At 32.4% G+C, this 16409-nt stretch overlaps 1 protein-coding gene across 2 annotated transcripts; it reads right to left on the bottom strand.

The window, feature by feature from the left end:
* Positions 1-812: 812 nt before the first annotated feature.
* LOC122518073 (protein SCAI) lies at positions 813-7836 on the bottom strand. 2 transcript variants are annotated; one of them, XM_043636755.1, is made up of 4 exons: positions 7491-7836; positions 5142-5989; positions 2363-2773; positions 813-1200 (listed from the first exon to the last, which is right to left on the bottom strand). In XM_043636755.1, the coding sequence occupies exons 1-4, from the start codon at positions 7682-7684 to the stop codon at positions 956-958; spliced, it is 1698 nt and encodes a 565-aa protein (XP_043492690.1). In that variant the 5' UTR covers positions 7685-7836; the 3' UTR covers positions 813-955. The 2 variants fall into 2 exon arrangements, with proteins under 2 accessions (XP_043492690.1, XP_043492689.1); XM_043636754.1 differs by having other exon boundaries at positions 2363-2776; positions 7491-7834.
* Between the last annotated feature and the right edge of the window lie 8573 nt (positions 7837-16409).

Below are 16409 nucleotides of genomic sequence, written 5' to 3'. Positions count from 1 at the left end.
TAGTTAGTTTGTACCACCAGTATAATAAAATACGGAATATCTCGTGTATTCTTAGAGTTGTTAGTCGGAGTTCCGACGATTTGACTCAAGTGTTCAAGAATAATCTCTCGTTATTTTTAATACGAAAACTAACAGCAACTTTTCGATTGAATTCGTCTACGTAATAATACAGAAAAAAGAAGAAAAAAAGCGACAAAAAGAAAAGTTCAATTTTTTAGTCGTGGAATAGATAAATAGTGAGCCGTGTCGTCGTTCACTGCACAAATCGATTAAATCCATGAAACAAAATGTGAGTAAATGCGACGAAATAATGTGCTCTATGGTTTTAAAAATTTCTTTTATATAATATAAATGGAAAAATTAAATTAAATTAATAATAATAATAATTAATAATAATAATAATAATAATAATAATAATAATAATAATAATAATAATAATAAGTAATAAAAATAATAAATAATAATAATAAAATAAAAAGAAAAATTTTTTTAAATTTTAATAATAATAATAATAATAATAATAATTAAATTAAATTAAATAATTTATATTATTAAGTGGTCAAGAAAAAAAATATTGTCGTTCAATGGTGGTTAACCTTTTATGTTTGAGAAACATTTGTATAAATATAAAAAGTTACGATTATACCGTATGGTTTTACACTTAAATTTGAAGAATATTTCAAAATGTGGAGTCAATTGATCAGTGCAGCGAACGGTTGAATTATATAGAAAAGGAAAAATTTAGTTTTGAAGGCTTAGTAATGTGGAATACGTAATGCGTAATACACGATTACTGGCAAGACGCGGTTTAATGAGGTCTCAATGTAACGATTTTATTGTTGTAATTGTAATTACAGTAATCGTAATCGTAATCGTAATCGTAATCGCATTGGTAAGATGACTGTAAGAACGACGAGGTGTCGTCGGCCGGCTGCGGGCAAGAAAAATGCCTGGGTCAGGCGAGTTCGTGGCCGTCAGGAAAATGTTCGCGAGCATCGAGGCAAGTGGCCAGCTCGAATACAAGATGACGTAGAGTACGATTTTCAAGAATTTCGGCGTCAGGTAATGCCGGATAACAGCGAGGTCTTTGTTGGCGTCCTCTGAACGAACGATGAAGATAAAGTACAACGTCGCAGAAGACGTAACGTACCAGAAGTAACCGCAGAAAATCGTCACCGAAGAACTGCAGCACGCTGGTTTCTATATGTAAACATAATTATTCAATTATTTTATATTATAATAATAATAATAACAAGGATAATAAAGTAATTTAAGAAGTATATAGTATATAAGAGTATATAGATAATAGTATATACAGTCTTATATATTATATAATATATATATATTATATATATATAAATAATAATAATAATAAAAATATAAGTAATATAATAAGTATAATATAATAAGTAAATAATATATATATATATTAATTAATATATATATAACATAATAGATATGTAGGATTTGTGAAAAAATTGGACCGTTAAAAACTGACTGGACCGGGACTCGAACCCGGGCTTCCGCTTTCCGGGCGACTGCTCTTTAACCATTGAGCTATCCATGGTCCACCGTCCAATCTTCTCACGAATGCCTATTTAAGTGTTTTGGCTTGGAAGCGTTTGCATCCCACATAATAATATTATTATATATTAGTAATTAATATTATTAAAATAAATATATATTAACAATTAATTTAATTAAATAATTAAATTAAAATAAATATATATTAATAATTAATATTATTATATATAATATATATCTTATATACTATATATAAGTATATAGTATATAAGAGTATATAATGGAAGTATATAAAATAGTAATGTAAGATTAATAGTAATATCTAATGACAATCAAATAGTAATGGTGTGTAAGTATTATTTGACTTGGATAAACAGATATTTCTAAACATAATTATAAAATAATTTCATATTATAATAATAAAAAGAATAATAATATAAAATATCTGATGAGACAATTAAATATCAATGATATATAAGTATTATTTCACTTGGATATAAGTAAATTACTTCTAAACATAAATTACAAATAAATTCATATGATAAAATAATAATAAGAACAATGAGACAATAAAATAGTAATAATGTTTAAATATTGTTTGACTTGGATAAGTATGACTGGATCCAAGCCAACACCCTGTTCAGTCTTCCTAGATTCCTCTCATACATCTCGATCGTAAAATGCAATTAAAAAAAAATAAAACGAACAAAACAAGACAAGACAAGACAAGACAAAACAAATGTACCGAAAAACAAAGGACACATATACAATAGAATAAAAAGAATAAGAATAAAGAAGAATGAAGAAGAATAGTTTTTCGAAGATGAAAATACCATACCACATCGGGAGTTCGTTACGAGCAAGCTGGCCTCGTTGAGGAATCGCTCGATGTAACGCTGGCAACGCTCCCAATGATACATATCGAGGCTCCCGACGTTGCATATAAGGCAAAAGGCGGCAAGAGGGGCATGAAGAAAGAGGGTGAACAGGCTACCGCTGTGCCGTACGTCGCGCAAAGTCGACGGCGTGTCCTGGGGCGACATAAGGACCATCAAAGGTTGCCCGAAATAACGTGGTATCTGTTGGAACACAAAGCTGTTGTCCGAATCTACTACGACGAATAGCGGCTTCCTGGTGAACGGGTAGAGGTCACCTGGATAAAGGCAGTGCGGCTCTTTACCACCCGTCGGCCTCTTTCCGTGTTCGACTTCCCGCTTGCTGCACGTCGACACGCCACCTAGGTCGTACCCCACTGTAACAGATTGTAATTTTGATCAACATCGTGCCATTCCAATTTCGCGCCTACTTCGATTTTTCTTTTCCAACAAATCGTCAACTTTCTCTTCCAGCTTTTCTTTTTACCCCCCTACCCCCCTTTTATCCTAAAATAGTAGATATCTCTTTGCGGAACACAATTTAGGCCCCCCTATGTTGCATAGACATTTTATATGTATGACATTTTGTTTTTAAATGACAAACAAAATTGGTATATTTTTTATTAGCATTTAACGGGACGGTAATCTACCATGTCTCTTCTCAGATTTCGAGCATATTTGGGAGAATTAAATAAACATGCATGTTGTGGTTTTAATAAATCAATATTATTGTAAATAATAGAAATAATTGATTTCCTGATCAAATAGGAAGATAACACAATAACTTATAGTGTCGAGAATTAAATAATAGAATGTAGATAAAATGAAAAACTAACGCGGCGTAAGAAGCGTGAAAATTCAAGCAAAAACGTTCATTTACGTGGCCCGTTCGTTAAGTGTTAATAAAGGTATCGCATAATGTAAAAACATAAGAAAATTATTATTCAAACTGAATAATGTATGTCTCGTTAATACATAGAAGACTCTGAACATTGATGATCGAGGTATAAAATCTTGAATATCTATTTATTTAGTCTTTTGATGAACTATGTATTTTTGAGGTTATATTGTGATATATTTTATAGTTGCTGAAAACGTCCCATAATAAAGGGACGAAACAAGATCGAAACATGACGTTCTGATTTTTTTACTTTGTCCAATTCTTCCCTGTTTTATCTATTTATACAAAAAATAATAATAATTTAATTAAATTTGTTGTTCTTATATATAGGTTAGGATTCAAATAAGTCCCACCGTTCCTATGCGCACGCAGTTGTTGCAATATTTCAAAATGGGACTAAAAATGTCCGACACCGTGCATTATGGTGCATCAAAAACATATAGGGGAATAAAATTGAATCAAATTAACTTTCGATACGTTTCTTTTCTTCGAATCGGAATAAAGATTAAAAATGTTAATTTGTCAGTAAGCAGGAAGCCGAAATGGAATAGCAATAAAAAGGGGGATTCCCGAATAATACTTCGATATCGATTGGCACCTAACCCACGAATTTCACTATTATCAATACGTTGAAATCTTCATCACCGTATGACCCTGACACAAATACCTTATTCTACTTTCGCTCAGAGAACTTCATTTTTTTTTTCTTCTTTTTTTCCATTTTCCCGTTCCAACTATAAGCACTGCGAGCTAAAGCCCAGTCGTATTTTCCTCTCGTATCAAAGAGTATACGTTTATTCGAAGACAGTTTTCTTTTTCATTTTTCACCAGGGGTGAGCTTCTTCTTTTCTATTTCTTCCGAGCAAAAGTCAACACCTTTAGTATTGCGAGATAACCCTAACCTCTCTCCTCCCCACCTAACCTCCTAAGACCATTTTATATTTGATATATACGAGTAAAAGAACAACAACAAAAAATAAAAGATAAGAAAATAGAAATATATTTGACAGAAATAGGGAATATTTATTCGAATAACCTGGAATGATGGTTACAAAAAGAAAAAAACGAGCCGTAACCGTGTATTTTTCGATGCACGAGGTCAGTTCTTATTAGGAAACCATCTAAATGACCTGGATTTGTTATTTCGTTAATCCAGCAGACGGCACGATAAGAGGTCACGGTCGCACGTGCAGCATGCATGCATCTCTCTCTCTCTCTCTCTCTCTCGCGCGCTCGAAGAGCAGGCAGCAGAGTCCTTGAGATGTCTTCTTCCGATCTGTATGATACTTTCGCGACGAATATACGCTAATTAAAAAGGCAGAGAGTACTATCGTGGTAGCCCGCTCATCAGAAGCGGGATCGAGAAACGACAGTATAATGAGTTACCTCGTGTACTAACAGAAGGAAGGGTTAGGGTACGAGGTGGGTGTTTGGCAGGGACTTTAGAAAATTGGCTGGTTATTAAGAACACGATAAGTTACTTTTCCAAGTGTGCGTTTCATACATTTAGAGAGAGAAAACGTTAGATAGAGTTAAAACGACTTGGCTCGATTTGATCATTTCTTGTTTCTCTCTCTCTCTCTCTTTCTCTTATTCTTTCATTGTCGATGGGGGAAATGCGTTGGAGCCAAATGGCGCCAACGTTCTAAAGTTAATCGTTGGAAAGAAGCCCTATTTGGGATGACTAGAAAAACGGGGTAAGATCCGATTGACGCGTTTTAAACGGACACGTGGTAGTAAAAAAGTGAGGTTAGGAACGAGAAGATACGAGGAAGATAGAAAAAAAAAGAGAAAAAAAGACAGTAAAGGGTGAAAAGATAATGATAAAATTAAAGACTCACTTTCTTCGGGGTGTTTGACGGTCGAAAAGCAGCCGTCGGCCGATAGATAGAGCAATAAAGCTCCGTTAGCGGGTAACTCCTTGAAACCGCTCGCTAGGAACACCTGTACCTGGCTATAGGTCGGCTTGTAAAGCAGGTACTTGTGCGGATTGTCGCGCCTAGGTGCGCCGTTTTCCGGGCCGGGATACGGTCCCGGTCTGAAAGGCATCCTACCAGCCGGCGAAGCGTCGTGAAGATGATTCGGATCGTCCCTCGGTTCTCTTTCCAGGGTCTGCAACATCCTGAACATGTCCATAGATAATTCACTGAACTTCACCTGGTCGGCGCAATTACCGACAATGAGGATCTCCTGTAAGGATAGGCACATGGGTGGCGAGCGTTCGACAGGTGGCGAGGTCTGTGGCCGAAGCCTATGACTCAGCACGACCGGATCCGAGTCCGAGTGTAGGACTACAGCAGACTCGGCTTTAACGAATGCTTTTATCTCGTCTAGGACGAGGTTCCATTCTAGTTGATCGTCCGGTTCATAGGTGCTCGTGTAATCGGCTATTTGGGCGTCCAATTCTTGAACCAATTCGCGTACCAGTTTCATACGATTTAACAATAGACAAACGACGATGAACCTTGCGTAATATCTAAGCTTTTTAACCATCAGATCGCTTCTGTCCTCTTTCGCGGCACGACTGTAATACGCGCGACCCCTTATCGCCGCGTAAAACGAATAGGCCTCGTGCAAATAACTCGTTTCGCTGGTACGCAAATAATAATGGTAATAGAGCTGACCGATCTTGCTTGCGATCTCCCCGATTTGCCATCTCTTCAGTCCGTACTTCGTGTCCAGTATCGTCCTGAAACAAATAATCGATCTCGAATCAAACTAACGCTCAACTTTTCTTACACCCCTGACCCCTTTTTTTGTTTTTTTTTTCCTTTACACAGGTAACCCCCTTTTCTATAACACGGTTTGTAGGTTTCTAGAAAGTGACTTGTTGTGTGAGACCCCCCTGCGTCATTATTTTAAGGTCCATCTGATTTTTTGAAATGTATTCAACAAAAATTATGTTGTTCAGTGTTGTACAAAGGTTTTCGTTATTTGTGAATCCTGTTTTAGGAGGGTTAGCAGTTTTTTTGTGGTTTTTAATCATTTCCACCATCTAACTCTATCTTTTATCTCGCGTATCCTCATCTTTGTTTCTTTCTTTTTTTATTCACAGATCGGAATGTTTCGTAAATGATAAGAGAACTATTTTTATTTTAGACAAGCGTCTCTCTTCTCTTTCTATCTCTCTCTCTCTCTCTCTCTCTCTTTTTCTGTGTTTATCGATCGCGACACGATCTTCCCGAGTACTTTCGATTGCCAGAATATAATATTAGAAATATCAAAGGTACCCGATCGACCGTGCATTCGCGAAAATACATGCACCAGCACGTTTTGACAAAAAAAAAAGAAAAAAGAACAAAAAAACGCGGAGCTGCGAAAAGGGATTGTTGTTGGAGCGTTGCGAAGCAGAAAAAGAAAAAAAAAGAACAAAGTAATTAATATCAAATAAAATAAAATATAAAAATTATTATGAAGAAATGTTTCGGCGAGTGGGAAGGGGGGGAAAAACAGCTGCCAATGTTGATCCACGAGTATCACTATTCACATGGCATTGTTTCATATATTTTATTTGATTTTATTTGATTTTTTTCTTCTTCTCATTCATTCTCGCATCACAATATCATTTTTTGATTGGAATTTGTGGAATTGATAATTTGGATGATTCATTTAAACGAACATTAAAACTCGTTACAATTGTGTATGTTTGATAATTATTTCATTCTCGAATGAAAAATGATATTTTAAAAGAAAGAAGAATAAGAAGAAGGTATCGATGAAAGATCGATCACGTGGCAGTATAACTATATACGAGTTAATATAGGATACACTTTAAGACACTATTGGATTGATTAATGAAAAGGAAAGCTTGCTTTGATAGGTACGTAAGCAACACGTTTCAATTCTAAGAAACAACTCCTCTCACACACCGATGTAAGTTGCGTAGGATGTGTTGAGAAGCGATTAAAAAGATGAAGGGAAAGAAGAAAGAATAGACACACACACACACACAGAGACACACGCGCAAATAAAAAAAGAAAGAGGAAGAAAAGAAAAGAAAAGAAGAAAAAAAAAGAGGAAAAAGAAAAGAGTACCTCGTGGCGCAGAGATATAATCGATCGAATGCAGAAAGGTATCATTATTTTTTGTTGTTATTGTTATTATTATTATTATTATTATTATTATTTAACAAACGATCAAATAAGATAACAAATAGATAAATAAATATTTTAGGATGATTTTTAATTCACCTGTGTTGTTGCTGGAATTTCCATAGCTTCGTGTAGATGTCGAAGGTGCGCCCAAAGTAGCCTTGCCACTGCTTATGCCCGTATTGTGGCAAATCTCTTAGCCCGTTGAACAGTTGCTTACTTTTTTCGAGCAGATGACAGAACTCTAGGACGACTTTGCGCTCGTGGTCGTCCATACCAGCCATCATGACCATCTTTTCGCCGAGAGATCGCGGTCACTGGCTGGACAAAGAGCAGCCCTTTCTTTTTGCCACGGTCGCGGTGACCCGCGTGATGGCGCCTGCCGATTCCGCCACCCTTTTGCACGACGGCTACTACAAGCTAAGACCAATCAATACCTATGACCACCCCGCATCAGAGGGCGCATCTGACGAGTCATGAGCCCACCACTATCACCCCCCCACAACCCCCATCATCGTCACGCTATCACACCGACACACACCCTCACCACAAACAACGACGCCATCTATGACACCCTTCTAACTAAACTGTACTTTAACAACAATTCGAATTTTACTTGTTTTACTTCATTGATCTAAATATTTTATTTATCATGATCCGACTGTTGGTTTTGTTTTCGGAATAATGTTCGATCGATTTTTTTTTCAAACGAATTTGGGTAGTTTAGTTTTTGATCAATGATTGTTTAATCGTTTTTATTACATTGTACGGAATATCTTTTATCTCGATTATTTTATTTTATATAGCGAACTTATCTTCAATTATTTTTTCAACGATTTGTTGATATAGATTAATTTTAATTTGAGTCAAATAATATTTACCTTTTGCACTCGAGGTCTCTTTCGATGGGGTGAATCAGATCATGATCCGACTGTTGGTTTTGTTTTCGGAATGATGTTCAATCGATGTAGCATTAAAAAGTTGGCATATAACCTCAAAAACTGGACAAAATTAATAAGTGCATTTAATTGCTAGCTATTTGCTAATTCACACGCAAATTCCATAATTGTTAACTTTTTTAATGAATTATTTCATTAGTTATTGATAATTACAAATGTGAAAACATCATGAGTGAAAGATTTTTTAAAGTGCGCATGCGCCTTGAATTTGTGGTTGCGCATGCGCATAACTTATCTCCCACTAGTGACGTTTCCATATTTGTAATTATTAATAACTAATTAAATAATTAATTAATAAATTTAGCAATTATGGATTTTAAATAAGCATTTTGTTAACAATTAAATGCACTTATTCATTTTTTTCAGCTGTTGAGGTTATATGCCAACTTTTTCATGCTCGTTCGATCGATCTTCTTTTCAAACGAATTTGGGTATTTTAGTTTGATCAATGATTGTTTAATCGTTTTTATTAGATTGTACGGAGTATCTTTTATCTCGATTATTTTATTTTATAAAGTGATCTTATTTTCAATTATTTTCAAGGATTTGTTGGTATAGATTATTTTTAATTTGACTAAAATAATATATCTTGACGAAATTTTTCGAAAATCATGACAGCAATTTGTACCCCTCTGAAAGATTGCTTTTAAACTTTTCACCACTCCTATAAATAGTAGACACAATAAATTTTCATCACATATAAGTATTAACTTCCATTTATTCTCCGTGTAAGTATGAAAAAAGGTTTGAAAAGTATTTTGTTTTATTTGTACGAGTTATTAGAATACATTTCAATATAATTCAACAATAGTGTATCATAAACATTCCCCTAGCATATCATTGGTTTTCCCCTAGCGTAACAATGGCGTTTCAACAGCCTTTTAAAGATTGTGTTAAGAAAACTAAATATTATATTTTGTACGATATTTTATAAAACAATTTATTTCCAAGCAAATTTCTATTGCAAAATAAAATGAAATATATATTTCGAATCTCTTAATGACAAAACAAATTTTTATTGAAAAATTATAACTTCATTGATTTCTTATAAAATGCATGTTCATGTATTTGCATAAACATCCGTAGTCTAGTAATAATTATGGGGTTAATTAGGAAGGCAAGAATTATTGATTAACCCCATCATTTCGTTTAAAACCATAAACTTCAACGAATTAAATTATTATTAAAGTGTTAAAGGTTGGTAATGATAAATTTCTCCACAATTCAACTTAATCGTAAATCATGATTTTATTGTATAAATTAAATGCAAGAATTATGTCAACGTACGTTTATGGTAAATCCCCGATTGAATCATCATCGAATAAATAAAAATTATTTCATGGGAAGTGGAGTATTGGATTACGTGATGCTTCCAAACGTTGGAGTCCAAGTATTCTATAAGAAAAATTATTCGAATATACGTACCGATGATCTCGTAAATCTCAGCTTCCTTTTGAGCCCCCTCCACCCATCACCCTCCCCACTCCGAACCCTTCCCCTCCCCCATCCCAAAATTGAAATTATCAATTATTAATAAAATACAATTGTGTGTGTGTATTTGGCATAGTTTTATCTCGAATAAATTAAATAAATAAAAAATAACAAAATAAATTATCACCGAATTATTCAAGGTAGAAATGTTTAATCGATGTGTGATCGATTGTTCAAAGAAAAAAAAAAATAAAAACAGGTAAACAATTATGTAACAAAGAGGATGAATATAATCATTGAATCATTGATCAAATTCGGAAAACACATTCGAATGATATTAACGATAAAATCCTCAATAATTTAATCACAATATTGTATATATATATATATATTATTGACGTGTTATTTTCGCATAACTTATAATAGTTATTTATGCTTACAGCGATTCGAAATATTATCGATGATAGGTAATGCACTTTATTTGTAATTTTTAAAAGGAAAAAAATCCAAATGAGATAGATAAATGAGATGTCTAAATAAATAAATAAAACAAAACAAAACAAAACAAAATATATATAAATTGAATATATTTCAAAACGTGTGGCAGAGAAACGGGGGGTAGGGGGACGGAGGTTTAAGAAGAAGTATTACAAGAAAATAAAAAAAAAAAAAATAAAAGACGTATAATAAATAAATAAATAAATAAATAAATAAATAAATAAATTAAATTAAATAAAAAATTAAGTTTTGTGTGTCGAAGAAGAAGCACATTGTGTTGATTAAGAGATAAAGAGAGACGACAAAAAACACCAGCCGTAGATAGTTTTTTTTTTTTTATGGTTTTTCTTAGACATTTTATCAGAATTTATTATCTCGTGTAAACGTTTATAATAATAATTATAATTTACAATTACGATGATCGATGATAAATACAAATAGAACAACATAATTCGGTAGGAGGGACGAAGAAAAGGTGTGTTGTTTTTTATTTTCGTAGGGGGTGGGTAAAAGGGGGTGGGGGTGGGCGGGGGTTGGTAAGAGGGGGGACAGGAAATTTTCATGATAAACAGGGGGGGCTGGCGGGTATTTAGTGGGCACAGGGAGCCATTTTGGAAGCGACGCTGGTTTGCTGCTAGCTTCTCGATGCCAAGCGGACAACTTATTAATATTATTATTATATTATATTATTATAATTATTATTATTATAATTATTATTATTATTATTATTATTATTATTATTATTATTAATTTTTTTTCCTTTTTTTTTTAATTAATTTTTTTTTTTTTATACCTTTTTAATCATTTTTGGTTGCAATAATTTTTATTATCCCGTTTAAAATTGATTAATCATTTATATATCCAACACACACACAACGACCGTGTTTTTCTCATCGAAATTCGGGATCAAACCTGTTTTTTCTTTTCATTTTCTTTTCTTTTCCCATAACCACCGCGCGCTCTACTACTTCGACAAACAACGTGACGGACACGCGGCGTCTGATTTTTCTTTTTTATTCTCCTCGACTCTATTTTATTTTCGATAATGATGACGATAATAATAATAATATAATATATATAATATGTGTCTCTTTTTGTTTGTTTTTTTTTTCCTCCTCCTTTTCGGTTTCTTTTCTTTTCTTTTCTTATTTAGTTTTTCTCGTCGTTGGAACAACACATCTCGTCGACACACTCTTGTTCGTTTAATTTCGTTTAATTTCGTTTATCCCCGTAATTTCATTACTCGTGATTGGTTATAATACGATGGGCGTGTTTAAAAGAGTGGTTATGGTGGGGGTAGGATGTTTTCGATACGTTAACATTTTCTTACGTATGTATATGCGTGTATACGTGAGTGTAAGGTGTCTAAAGTGTGTCTGTATATGTGTGTGTATATTTTAAAGCGAATGTGACAAGAAAGAAGGGTAGTAAATATCGAATTTGGAAAATTGATGGAAAAGGAAAAGAAATCGTGCGCAAAATTGACTCGAACTTTTATACTCGCAGATAAAAATGTTAAATAAATGATCCGTTTCACGGGGGTTGTTGATGGATGGGGGGTTGGAGGATGACAGTTGTAGTACGTTGTACGACGCACAACAAAACACCCATTTTTAAAGCGTTCCTTTTTTTTTCTTGTCTTTTCTTTCGAAACGAATTTCAATATTTCTATCGTATTATTTTTTAAATATAAAATAGAAAGAGAGAGAGAGAGAGAAAGAGACAATTCTCGCATTATGTTATCAATTTTTCTATGATTATTAATTAAAAAAAAGAAAAAATGAAAGAAGAAAAAAGGAAAAATTCTAATTTTTAATTTTTAAACGAATAACATCGTACGTGACGGAGAAAAATAAAAAAATTAAAAAAAACAAAGCTAATTAACAAATCAATGGCGTCAGCAAATATTTGCGGATTGGTGAAAAAAGGATTTTTCTTTCGATTTTAAATTACGAAAGAAAAAGAGGACAACGAGGATGTAGAGTATCATTTAGGAATAAGATTATTAGAGAAAGAGAGAGATATATGTAGAAATATTATCGATGGGAAATAATGAAAGGAGAAAAGTATAGCATCATTTTGAAAATTATAGAAATTTTCTTTCGTAGACCTGCTGTGTGCGAAGTTTCAAGGACAAACTCGTAAGTGTTTTTTCGATCATCCCTCATCAAAATTCTTTCTTTTTTTTTTGTGGTGTTACTCAAATATTCATCCCCACTCAGTTGGTCTACAATAATAAATTATCAACAATTTTCTCTCTCTCTCTCTCTCTCTCTCTCCACACTCATTCTTTTTCTCGCAAAACAACGGTAATTTGTATAATAATTTTATATACGTATACGTTCATATTAATTTTGTGCTTTTTAATTGTATTGTGTTGTGTCGAATATAATTCAACTTGCTCGTACTATTTTTCTTTCTTTCTTTCTTTCTTTCTTTCTTTCTCATTCGTCTTTTTTACTCTCTCGTTTAATTCAAACAAACTTTCATTCGTACTTTGAGTAATTATTATCCTTTGATCGTAATAAATTATCTCACGAGATCTATTTACGCATCCGGAGGAGACACGGAACACACACACACACCCACACACACACACACAAACACACACATATACACATACACAAAACACCCACGTGCGCGCACACTTTCAAACGTCAATTTAACGATAAATTGAAACAACGCTTCTCCTCCTCCCCCCCCCATCACCGTCCCCTTTGCCCCCTTCTTCCGATTAAAATCAAATATCCGTTGGTTTAATTAGATTTTTCTTTTGATCGTTGCAACCAATAGAAAGACATGGAGAGCGAAGAAGAGATAGATGGAAAATTACACACACAATGGTAAAATTATTACAGGGACGGTTTTTTTTTTTTAATATTACCAATAATTATTTCCTTTTTTTCTTTCTTTCTTTCTTTTCTTTTCATTTTCAATCGATTAATTTGTTTTCACGTTAGATGGTATCGTAAAACGCATATACAAGCATACAGTATGCACACCACACACCACACACACCACACACACACACACCCTTCACAATTATTTTACGTATTTACGAAAACGCGCGTTAATAAAAGAGGGAACACGCACGTTTTATACATATTTACATATCTAATAATAAAAACACACGTTTATGAATTATCATTAACGAACATAGTCATCATAGAATTAGATTTGAATTTTTTTTTCTATCTTTTTTTTTTTCCTTAATCCGCCATTTTGAAAGAAGAAACCACGAACGGTGTTTTTCGATTACGTACTCTCTCTCTCTCTCTCTCTTTTTCTTTCTATTTTTCTTTCTTTCTTTCTTTTCTTTTTTCAAATTTATCAATTTTAGTTGACATATTTTGTATACGGTTTCATTCTACAACCATAAGTATAATAATTAATTAAATAATATAGCCAATTAGTATCACGAAACACGCTGAAGTATGGATGGTTATTATTATTATTATTATTATTATTACTATTATTATTATTATTATTATTATATATAATTATATTGTTCTGCAACCGTATTAATAACTCAAATATCTATTCATCTTTTTTTCGAGTAGATTTTTGTTTTTTCTTTTTTTCTTTCTCCTTTTTTCCCTATTTGTTATATCCGTTTATAATTTTTTATATTTATTTCTTTTTTTTAATATTTTTTTTTTTTAATACGTTTTATGTAATATTAAACTTATCATCATCATCATCATAATCATAATCATCCTCCTCCTACCGATATAGAAAACCCCAAATTAGTTAATATTATTAAACTTTACAATTTGTCGAGAGATATTACGTATAGTTTGTTTTCTTTATTTCTTTTTTTAATTTTTTTGTTTTGTTTTCCCCCTCTTTTTCACGTGAAAAATCGATTATCAATGCGATCCTCTCTCTCTCTCTCACTATCGATATTAAAACGAAACGTTAATATCATTCTTCGAAATAATAATTCGTTTCACCATCACAACCCCTAAATTCAACGTATTCTCCCCCCCCCCTAAAGATAAAATTGAATAACTTTTCTTAATTTCTTTCTCGCAAATATTTGTTAATTTTATATTACGAGAGGCAGGAGCAAGTCGAATTTAAAAATTATTTTTAACAATTCGTACGCGTACTTTCTTTCTCTTCTTCCCCTTTATTTCTTTCGATCTTTTTTTTTTTTTTCTACGCGTTAAATATTTTTTTATTTTTTTCAAGCTTTTTCTTTCCTCGTTCGGTGGCGTATAATATTAATAATACACGTATGTAATATAATTATTGCGTATAACGTGTTTAAAGAATAGCAATGAGAAGGGTAGGAGAGTTAGGGGGAGGGGGTTAATAAAAAAATGTCGAAAAATTACCCGGACACCATATAACCAACATTCTCCCCCCCACCACCATCCATAATTAATTAATCGCGAAATTAACAATGACACAGTAGGATGATGTTAATCGCAACAAAATTCATCTTATATAATTATTTATAATTATTTATAATTATTTATAATAGTTATATATAAATATATATGGCGTGTTTTTGTTTTTTTTACCGTTAAAGAATAATTTTAGGAACGTAATTTTGTTTTTTTCTTCCTTTTTTGTGTTTTTTTTTACTCTTTTATTAATCAATTTATTTATTTATTTAACAAAACGAATGGGGAAAGAATAGATTTTTTTGGTGAAGAGGAGAAGGGTAAGGAAAGGGGGACGGACGAAGGGGGGAAGAAAAATAACTTAGAGAAAGAAACAAATAAAAAGAAAAAAGATACAATGAAATATTGTATTCTCCTTTCTTACACCTTCCCCCCCTCTCGTACCACCCACCCACCGGTGTAACCCTCCCCCTCTACCAATCTACCCCCCACCACCCATCAACATTTTGATCTAACACGAGCTTGCTGTTTGCTTTCTACGAAGACAAAAGGGCAGGGGGCAGGGGGCCCCCCACACGACAATTAAAAGCGAAGATGTGTGTGTGTGATTTCTTTTATTCTCTCTTTCTCTCTCTTTCTTTCTTTCTTTCATTCTTTCTCTCTCTCTGTCTTTTAATCTTTTGTAAATTTTTATAATTTTCGAAATTCGAAATGAGGTCTGCCGTTAAACAAATTAATTTTTTTGTTTAAATTCTTTTTCGTATTTTGTATTGTTTTTTTTTCAGCTTCCCCCCCCCCTCCTTATTTCTTTTTATTTATAACGACGACACAATTTAGAGGCGTACTATCTAATAAAAATTTTTTTTTTTTAATAACAAACGTTTATAACAAACGATCAATTCGTTCGTTTTTTTTTTCTATTAAATGTTTAAATATTCGGTATTTGAAAAAGAAAAGAAAGAAAGAAAAAAAAAAAAGAAAGACAAAAAGTGCGAGTATAAATATCGCGAGCAGCAGCACGAACGACGAGTATTTTATTATTCATTGTATTTCTTTTGTTTAAATATTTATATATATATATATATATGTTAAATTTGTTTTTTTAATGAACAATGATTGTGAATTGAATAAGAGAAAAAATAATAACGATGATTTTATATTATAATAACGCACGCATACATATATATATATATACATACACATATACATATATATATACATATACATAATACATATATACATATATGTGTATATGTGTATATATGCGTGAGGTGGAGGATTGATTTGGTTGAGTGGTTTTGTTTAATTTTTTTTTTTAATAAACAATGAAAAAGAAGAGATTGTTGTGTGAGAAGGTTTATATAAAGGGGGGGAATAATATTTGATGAAGGGATGAATGGTAAAGGGCTAAATTGTAAAAATGATATTTCGTTTTGAACGTGTCATACACACGTGTAATTACAAAATATATTAAAAGTGTGTATGGTATGGTATGGTATGGTATGGTATGTGTTTGTGTGTGTGTGTGTGTTTGTTAAATCAAGTCACACCAATGATGTCGTTTGGAACTTAATAACTTAATGTATTTGTATCGTTTTTTTTTTACTCTCCTTTCTCCTCCTGCATTCTTCCCTTCGTATATTAATAATAATAATCATTAATTAATTAATAATAATAATAATAATAAATAATAATAATAATAATAATTAATAATAATAATAATAATAATACTAATAATAATAATAATCATAATAATAATAATACTAATAATATTCGTA

Source organism: Polistes fuscatus, unplaced genomic scaffold (assembly GCF_010416935.1).
Source record: "Polistes fuscatus isolate 324 unplaced genomic scaffold, CU_Pfus_HIC Scaffold23, whole genome shotgun sequence".
NCBI classification, from domain to species: domain Eukaryota; kingdom Metazoa; phylum Arthropoda; class Insecta; order Hymenoptera; family Vespidae; genus Polistes; species Polistes fuscatus.
This window is presented reverse-complemented; position numbering and strand designations above follow the sequence as displayed.

Bases quoted from the DNA above. Each gene is read 5' to 3' on its own strand.
- LOC122518073 (XM_043636754.1), bottom strand. From the start codon at position 7,684: ATGGTCATGATGGCTGGTATGGACGACCACGAGCGCAAAGTCGTCCTA. The intron at 2,777-5,141 runs GTGAGTCTTTAA...AATCTGTTACAG, and splicing joins CGTCAAACACCCCGAAGAAA to TGGGGTACGACCTAGGTGGC. The intron at 1,201-2,362 runs GTATGGTATTTT...GTTTACATATAG, and splicing joins CGTAACGAACTCCCGATGTG to AAACCAGCGTGCTGCAGTTC.